This window comes from Trichechus manatus, unplaced genomic scaffold (genome assembly GCF_000243295.1).
Source record: "Trichechus manatus latirostris isolate Lorelei unplaced genomic scaffold, TriManLat1.0 scaffold00279, whole genome shotgun sequence".
Lineage (NCBI taxonomy): Eukaryota > Metazoa > Chordata > Mammalia > Sirenia > Trichechidae > Trichechus > Trichechus manatus.
The window spans coordinates 1,618,774-1,627,961 of NW_004444215.1; the positions used below are offsets into that span (position 1 = coordinate 1,618,774).

Consider the following 9,188-nt stretch of genomic DNA (forward strand, 5'->3'; position numbering starts at 1 on the left):
GCTCTACAGCTCTCGGATTCAACCTCCGTCAACTGTCAACTGTCCTCTCCTCCTCTGCTTTCCCAGCGTCTCTCAGCTCCTCCCACAGGAAGGCACTTGTGTTCCCTCTCCCTCCCCACCCTCTTCAACACCCTTGCAGTTTGCTCTCTGGTTCATCCTCCCAGGAACCAATCTCTGCTCCCTCTACATCCAAATCCCACTTCCACTCGCCTACAGTTCTCTGGTCCAGCCCCACATGAGCAAAGATCTGTTCCCTCTCTATCCCAAACTCCACCCCCAATGCCCCTACAGCTCTCTGGTCCACTCCCACAGTAACTGGCCTCTGCTCCTTCTCCCTCCCCATCACCCTTCCCTCCTCCTACACCTCTGTGGTCCACCCTCCACGTGGTGGTCTCTGAATCCCCGCATTCCCTGTGTGAACTGCTTCTTCTCCATCCCCCTCCCCCACCCCTCTTCTGTAATCTGGTCCAGCCCCACGCGTACTGACCTCTAATACTTGTCGGAACCCACAACCCCATCCCCAACATCTCTTGGCACACTCCATGTGAGCTGACATCTGCTCCCTGGAAGTCCCCATCCCCCCAACAATTCCTACATCTTCCTTGTCCAGCCACATATGAACTATGACGCCCACGCCCACCCCTGCTCCCTGTGCTCCCCTACCCCCTGACTCCCCTCCATCTCTCGTCCAGCCCCAGATCTCTTTCCCATCCCCTCCTCTGAGCAACCTGCAAATCAACCTTCTAACAGCTGCTGGTGAGCACCTTATGCTTTTTATCCACGGGTTACCTGCCACTCTCCCTCTCCCTGAGATCCCTGGGAGACCTCATTTCATTTACGGGAATGTGAAGCAGGAGGAGAGGAGAAGGTTTCGAGAGAAAGGAGTCCTTTTTCCTCCTTTCCGATGTGTCTTTTATCAGATCATGTGCCTTTTATTAGAAAACAGCAACACAATCCGGGGCAAATCCTCCCGGGAACTGCTGTCTACAGTTCATCCTAAAAGCTTCACACGCCTTTACTGAACAACAAAGCTTACGTGAGAACTGCAACCAAGGAACTAACATTTCTGAAACACCCCTTCGTGAGCGCTTAAAGGCCAGGCCCTTTCTGTACGATTCCATTTGATCCCATCGATTCTGGGCGAAGCACGTGTCTCCGCGTGGCATGGACAAGGAACCCAAGGCCCCTGCAGAAGCAGCAGCTAATCCCACCTTGCCCCCCCACCCCCAGGGAGTGGTGGGCCCTTGTGAGAAGCCAGGGCCCAGGCGCCTCTCTGCGCTTCCCCCGCGGGTCTCAGAAAGCCATCCCCTCTGCTGGAGACACACATGGGTGTGTGGAAAAGGCCTGGAGGCTACCAGGCTCCAGGGAGGAGGCCCAGGGCAGGGCTCTCCAGCATGCCGCCCCGGGTTAAATACAGCATGCCCAGTTTAACTGGAATTTGTATGTCCAGGCAAACAACGAACACCTAACAAAAAGGCCAAGTGGGACCTACTTACACTATTATTCATTATTTATCTGAAATTCAAAGTTACCTGCTGTCTCAGCTATCTAGTGCTGCTGTAACAGAAATAAAGCGGATGGCTTTAACAAAGACAAGTTTATTTCCTCACAGTCCGGTAGGCTACAAGTCCAAATTCAGGGCGTCAGCTCCAGGGCAAGGCTGTCTCTGTCAGCTCTGGAGGAAAGTCCTTGTCATCAATCTTCCCCTGGTCGAGGAGCTTCTCAGGCACAGGGACCCCAGGTTCAAAGGACACACTCTGCTCCCAGTGCTGCTTTCTTGGTGGTATGAGGTCCCCCACTCTCTGCTTGCTTCCCTGTCCTTTTTCTCTCTTCAGAGATAAAAGGTGGTGCAGGCCACACCCCAGGGCAACTCCCTTTACATTGGATCAGGGATGTGACCTTAGTGAGGATGTTATACAATCCCATCCTAATCCTCTTTAACATCAAATCACTATCACAAAATGGAGGACAACCACACAATACTGGGAATCATGGCCCAGCCAAACTGATTGATACACACATTTTTTGGGGGGACATAATTCAATCCATGACACCTGGTGTCCTGGCTTCGTTAGCTAAATCTGGCAACCTCAGGGCCGGGGACTAGGGGGCACGTGAGACTGTCCTCCCTCTGCCTGTCTGCACGAATGAGCATCCCATCCTTGTTGCTGTTTTCTGTTTCCCAGGTCAGAGGCGTCCTGCTCCCCACCCTCACGGGGCAGAGACTGTACTGCCAACCCACCAGGGCTTTCACCTCGGACTGCTTCGTCCTGGCCGAGGTGACTCGGTCTGACCCAACTCCAGAGCTCCTATGAGACGCTGTAAGCAAATGAACTCAGCAGAGTGTGGCTGAGCTCAACCCACTGGCATACTAGTCTGGGGTCTCCACATCTGTCTAAGCACAAATCACCCCAGAGACCCTCAACTGGCCATACACTTTCCCAAAAGGACTTCTAGAGCATCATTTCGGCTGAGGCGAAATGGAAATCCTGCTAGTTTCACAAGCAGATGGGTCCCTAAGGCAAGAAACAATTCATGCCAGGAAAGTGGTGAAGAATTACATCGTTTCTGTCTGTGGGCTGGCAAGGCGTTTTGTGTTTACCGGGCTCCTTCACCGCGATGGTTTAGAAGATTGAACACCGAGTCACGGCTAAAGAACCCATCGTGAGACAGCAAACATTCAAAACGAGAAAGGCTTTATTTTTAAGACAAAACAAAGAGCACTAAACACACGTCGGAATGCCAGTGAGAGAGTTCACCAGGTTTTATAAAAGAGAGAACTACAGTCCGGTGTCAACTAACAACTAGGACCACCCAAGAGGGGTCTGTTGCTTGTGGCGACAGGGAGGACAAGTGCCGCGTTTGGAGGCGGATTGCGTGAGAAGAGGGAGGTGATGCAAGGCCAAAGGGCAGGCGGGCGAAAGCATTCGGACCCTCTTCTCCATTTTCTCCCTTCTAATGTGCTCTAGTTCTGCTTCGGGGAATGCAAACAATCAGTGGGTCATTTTACAAAGAAGTGTAACATCAAAGAACACCTTCTAAAGGAGAAAAAAGAACTGGGTTGGTACTTAAGTTCTACTGGGAAGTCAGTGGGTGGGGTAGTTGGTGTTCTCCAAAGAGGTTTCACACGATGGCAGGCACTGGATCTCGCTGCGTGTGCCCGCAGGAGAGCAGCGGCTGCTTTAGTAGAGGCTGGTCTTCTTCATGATCCGCAGGAACTCCTCCTCGCTGACTTCTCCGTCCCCATCTCGATCCGCCTCATCAATCATTTCCTGTGTGACGGTAAAGAAGTCAGGTTAGATTAACTCATCAACTCAACGAAAAGGCAATTGAGCAAGAGGCTTCCGATAGTGCTGCGTGACTGGACCAGGGGGTCCCTCGTGGTGCTGTCGCCATGTGGCCGTTTTATAAAGCTCGCTTCCTGAAGTGTTCTTTGAGAGCCCAGTCATCCTTTGTCACACATACCACCTGGAACGAGTGCTAAGATGACCCTGACCGGGAGGGGGGGTATCCTGAAACCTAACATAGTAAGTGGAACCACACACACACGCGTTTTTCAGGGGGATCCAGAGGTTTGTCAGATTATCAAAAGAGACAAGAGAGACAACAGAACACGTGCTTTCCTTGAAAGAGGTAGAGAAAAGGCACCCAAGGAGCAGAACCCTGAGGCCAGCTCTGTGCCTTTACAGACCTGCAGCTCCTCGTCAGTGAGGTTCTCGCCCAACTCCTTGGCCACGCGTTTCAGATTTTTGAAGGAGATCCTCCCAGTTTCATCATCATCGAAGAGCTTGAAAGCCTTCAGGATTTCTTCTTTGGTATCTTTCTCAGACTGAATAAGGAGAATATAAGCACGCGTGAGTAGAGACTATCGCAGTCACCCGTATCCCACAGCCCCATCACGGCCCAAATCACCCCCTTCTTCAGTAACCTAACTCAAGGCTGCTTTTGCCGGCTTTGCTGTAATGAAGTAATTTCCCTGTCTAGGTTCAAATCCATCGACCCCACGGATGGACAATCTGCTGATGATGTGAGCTAACGTACCATTTTCTCGGTCATCACAGTCAGAAACTCGCTGAAGTTCATTTTTCCTGTACCTTCCTTGTCGATTTCGTTGGTCATTTTCTTGATCTCTTCCTTCTTGGGCTCAAAGCCCAGGGCCCTCATAGCCACCTACAATGAAAACAGGACGCCATCTCAGGAGGCCAATCCAAACCCAGCAGGAGGAAACGTGACAGTGCTGACAGCATTCAGCAGCATCTGATATGACACTGTGAAAATGATGCCTGTGGCTAATTTGATTTAGTAACACTTGAGGGAGATAAAAACAGAAGGAAAAAAAACCCCAGTTTGCCCCCCCCCCCCCGTTCCTTTTGGCAGAGGTGATGCAGATGAAGACAGGGTGAGGATAAAGAAGAAACGTAAACTGCTTGCCTTAAGTTCCTTGACATCAATGGTGCCGGTACCGTCAGCATCAAAGAGATCAAAGGCTTCGCGGATTTCCCGCCTCTGCTCATCAGTGAGCTCAGGCTTAGAACTCATCCTCTTTCGCTGGGAAGTTGATGCCATGCTTGCCTTCCTAAAGCTGGAGGAGGCCTTTAGACATCATACAAACACATGAGCACAGTAGTATGCAATACAGTCCATATTTTACAGAAGACAGTTACAACCATAAAACTCAAAAAACCAAACCCACTGCCATCAAGTCGGCCCCCGACTCACGGTGACCCCATATGATACAGAGTACAACTGTTCCATAGGGTTTTCTTGGCTGTCATGTTTACTGAAGCAGACTGCCAGGCCTTTCTTCCATGGTGCTGCTGGGTAGTTTCTAACCACCAACCTTAAGGTGAGTAGATGAGTACCAACCATCTGTGCTACCCAGGGACCTTACAGACAACCGTATCTATTCTACAAATATTTTACACTAGCCACCCCATGTACTTTTACCCCACTCCCACCCCTTATTTCCTATTGTTTCTAGAGGCAAGGGGATCCCTTGTTGTTTTGGACACTTCTTATTGAACATCATCTCAAAACAGAGCTAGCCAATGTGTATCACTGTCGAGATCATCAGCTCCAGATGAACTGGGGGATCCTAGTTCAGGAAATGTCCTTACAGTGCCCCTCGTGGTACTCCAATTCCCTCTAAGTACTTCGACTTTCTGGTTACGTCTACATTTGGCCAAATATAACTAAGTTGTTAAGATTTATACTCTGTCAGGATAAAATCATAAAAGTAAACCCACTAAGCACGTTTCGGACTTCTCCAAAAAGCTCAAAGCGGTTCACAAAAGTCTCTATATTTAAATTTTAAAATCCATGTTAAATAAGAACCGAAACCTCCCCCCAGCTCTGTGCAGAAACTTTGGCAGGATGAGGCTGCCAGTAGGCCAGGGTCGGAGTGGGGTCGAGGCCTGCGGGAAACCCGAGTCATCCCAGCAGAGGGACAGTCGCCGAGGGGCCTGGGGAGGGCCAGGGGAGGCCGGGGGCGCCCGAGGGGAATGTCGGGCCGGCTGTGGCAAAGGGAGGAAGCGGAGAGAAGCGAGGCCCAGCGAGGTGGCTGGCGTCTCGACCCTACCCTTCCGGGACTCGGTTCGGAGGGAAGAAGGGCGTGTTGAAGCTTAAAAACGGGCGGGAGAGGCGGCGTTGCCGGCCAAGGCCCGCTCAGTCCTCAGCCTCGGTAAGCGGAGCAGGACCAGACTGCCTACACTTACCATCGCTGACGGACTCTACTGGCGTTGTTAAGGCAACGGTCGTACACATTGACTCGGCGCCTTTCCCACAGCCCCACGCGCGCGGCCCCACTCCCCATTGGTGGCCCGCCCACCGCCGCCGCTCCCCATTGGCGCAGAGTCGGAGCGGGTGGGACTAACCCGGCTGAGCCCCGGCCAGGGGCGGGGGAAGGCGGGCTCCGGCTGAGGCCGGAGACGATTGGTCAGCATCATGCCGTTAGCGCTGATTGGTGGAGCCGGTGGCGAGCCAAGCCAATCCCATGGATGGAGGAGCCTCAGCCGATTCTGGTCTCACGCGGGAGGAGAAAAGGGTGGTGGCCGGTATTTGGTGCTTTGCGATCCTGCAGCGGGCGAGCTGAAACCGGCCGGTGGAGCCGAGGGAGGGGTAAGGTGGCGGCGAGGGGCTGGGGCTGGGGGGCGGTCGGGGCCGGGGCCTTCTTGCCTGTGGCTGTGTTAGGGAGAGCGGGCATCAGGGGGGCCAGAGCAGACCGTGACCTTGCGTGTTGGAGCGGGCGTGTCCACACCGGGAAACTGAGGCCCAGAGAGGGGAAGGGACATGCTGAGCCTAGGAGTCCCAGAGGTGCGGACTGCTGGGCCTTAGGAGCAGCGTACTTGCCACTCCAGGTCCGCAGAGCACCCCAGCCTGAGCCAGCCGATTAGTCCCCAAACCAGGTTCCGAGAGAGGATAACTAGTTCTCGTCTGGCTAAATGCAGCCCAGGAAGGTGAGTTGGGGGCATGGGGACCGGACTTTGACCAGAGTGAAGGCGATGTGGGCTCAAGATGGGAGGAGCATGTCAAGCGGAAGCGCCACCAGGAGCAAAGTCACCTGGAGTTTGAAAGTGCTGCACCCGCTGGGAGAGTGAAAAGGGGGCGTGTGCGAGGGTATCAGGTGAATTGGGCTGAGGAAGGGAGCTGGCTTCCAGCCAGCGGAAGAGCACTCCGTGGCTCCCAACCCCTCCCTGCTTCCCCTCCAGGTACTGGGGCCGTCGTTTGGGAAGGCAGAGGACACTGGGCAAGTTTCTCAGGCTGGCAATGGAAATGTTCACCAACCTGCTGCCCTTTGCCTTCTGCCCCGTTGAGCAGTGAACCAGGTTCCAAACCTTTCGGTCATATTTGACTCTTCCCTGCCAACCCCATATCCAGCCCCCAGGTTCTATCAGCTCCACCCCAGAAATGCCACTTGTTTTCTCTTGGCCTCGGCTGCTGCTTCTCCCGATTCAGCCTCCCCAGCAGTACAAGGGCTGGCCTGGCATGCCCCCTCCTCTCCTCTGGCTCGCTCTGGCCCCGGGACACTGAGCCCCTTTCTTGCTGTGCCTCTAATGTGCCAGCAACACACCTGCTTGGCCCATTTCTTTCCCTCCTCCAGGTCTGGGCTCACCTCTCACCTTGTCAGCAAGGCCACCCTAGGAGGCTGCAGTATCGCCCAAGCCCTCCCCACCCCACTTTGCTCTCTTTTGTTTTCCCCTGTAGCACTGACCACCTTTTCACCTACTGCTTTGCTTATTTATCCTGGTCTAGAGGCCGGGGTTTGGGTTTGGGTTTTGTTCACTGCTGGCACTCCAGCCAGGGCCAGTGAGGGGCACGCTTTAGGTGCTCAGTAAATCGTGCTTGAATTTGAATGGCTGGTGAGGCGCCCCGTTTCCGCCTCCCACCGGTCTGGCACCCCTGCTCCCACAGGCCTGGCCTCTGAGCCCCTGCCCAGTTTTGCCCGTGCTTCCTCTTCTACTCTCATATCCCTCCGCGCCCGCTTCCCAAGCAGCCTGCCTTGGCTGTGTGCCAGCTGTGTGACCTTGGCCTCTCAGCCTCCATGGCTCACCTGTTGAATGAGGCCAATCAAGTCTCCCTGACGTCTAGCGGGTCTTCAAGTGACAAGAGCATGTCAGCCCGTGCTTGGAAGGCCCTGAGCCTTGGACCCGGCTGACATCATTCTCCACACTGCAGCCTGAGTGATCTTGCCATAGCTCAGATCTGACTGCAACCCTCACCCCTACTCACACCACCCAGGGCTCCTCAGCTCCCACCAGGTGACCTCCCAGCCCCACACAAGCCCCTGCATGCCCGTGACCCTGTTCCCCATCTTGCTTCACTTACTGTGATGCAACTTGTCATAGAACACACTGGCTCTGTGCCCTTGCCTTGTCCCTCCCACCCCGGCGGTGGACAGGACACCCACTCCCTCGGTCAGAGGCACAGGGCCATTAGGACCCAGCTTGGGGTCACCCCCTCAGGCAGCAGCCTGCGTTGTTAGTGCTCTAGCTCCCACACTGGGAGGGGACCTCCAGAGGGTAGGCACTAGGACTTTTTCAAGTTTTGCTTGGCAATGGCTGGCATTCAGTGACTGGCAAAGGAGGTCCAGTGATGTCCCTTCTCTGAGAGAGCTTCCTCGAAATGCTACAGTGTGGCTTGCCTGTTTGCAAAAACGCAAAGGGAGACGGCATAAACCCCAACACTAGCAGCCCGAAAGAGGTTGCCGTTTATATACTATAAATGTCTCTGTCTCCATGTGTCTTTAAGAACAGAAAAGGGATCGTTAACAGAAGCATCTTTTGAGCCGAAATGGAACAAGACGCTCGTGAGCCAATGAGAGAGCAGGCTGCCCAGACACATGTGACAAAGGACATCCCCAAAGTGAGTAGTGAGACAAGCACCATTAAGCAAAAACAGGTGACACATACGTACCAGCCAGCTGTTTGTGTTTAACTTGTGGAGGAACAGTTGTATTCAGTGCTTGGATTAAGGCCCTCAGTGATGGGTATTGTTGTTTTGTATAAGACACGCATCTTTATTTCAGGCGGATCAGTCAGTCATTGCTGTGTCACCAACAGCCACCGTTGCTTTAGTCAGGATTCCGCAGTGTGGGCTGGGCCGAGCCAGGGGGTCCTTGGCTGGTCTCCGGGCTTACTCATGCAGCCGCCATCATCTGGGGATCCCCTGGAGTATGCGTTTCAAGCTGGCCTCACTTGCGTGTCTGGCAGTAACTGTTGGCTATTGGCTAGGCGCCTCGGTTTGCTTCCACGTGCCCTCAGCAGGCTAGGCCAGGCTTCTTGGCAGAAACGTTCCCAGAGGGCGGCAGCGGCAGCTGCAAGGCCGCCTAAGGTCTGGCCTCACAGGTCTTAGAAGGGACTTTAAGGAATTGAGTCCAGTGGTCGTCAGACCTCATAGAGGGACTTCACGTAGATCTGCAAAGATTTGATTTGATTGACTTTTAGTGATTTTTAATGCTTTACAAATGTCATCACACTATATTAAAATATGTTTATGTCAAATGGTATTAAATTAAAGATTGCCAAGAGGTTGCCTTGGGCCACCAGATCCCTGTTTTTTTTGTTTTCTTTTTTTGGTAATTGTACTTCAGATGAAGGCTTACAGAACAAATAGTTTCTCATGAAACAGAAGTACACATGTTATTTTATGACATTAGTTAACAACCCCACAACATATTAACCCTCTAACTT

At 53.2% G+C, this 9,188-nt stretch overlaps 2 protein-coding genes across 2 annotated transcripts in view; one reads left to right on the plus strand and one right to left on the minus strand.

Moving 5' to 3' along the window:
* Window positions 1-2,697: 2,697 nt before the first annotated feature.
* Window positions 2,698-5,732, minus strand: CETN2 (centrin 2). Its single transcript, XM_004390045.3, has 5 exons — window positions 5,715-5,732; window positions 4,432-4,593; window positions 4,042-4,170; window positions 3,692-3,829; window positions 2,698-3,272 (listed from the first exon to the last, which is right to left on the minus strand). Exons 1-5 carry the CDS (start codon window positions 5,715-5,717, stop codon window positions 3,183-3,185), a joined length of 522 nt encoding a protein of 173 aa, XP_004390102.2. The 5' UTR covers window positions 5,718-5,732; the 3' UTR covers window positions 2,698-3,182.
* A 292-nt stretch (window positions 5,733-6,024) lies between these two features.
* NSDHL (NAD(P) dependent steroid dehydrogenase-like) overlaps window positions 6,025-9,188 on the plus strand; it is a 19,551-nt gene continuing 16,387 nt past the window's right edge. The window contains exons 1-2 of the mRNA XM_023725029.1: window positions 6,025-6,117; window positions 8,248-8,361. Of these exons, the coding sequence (XP_023580797.1) occupies window positions 8,290-8,361 (72 nt within the window). The 5' untranslated portion in view covers window positions 6,025-6,117; window positions 8,248-8,289. The remainder of the gene's footprint in view (window positions 6,118-8,247; window positions 8,362-9,188) is intronic.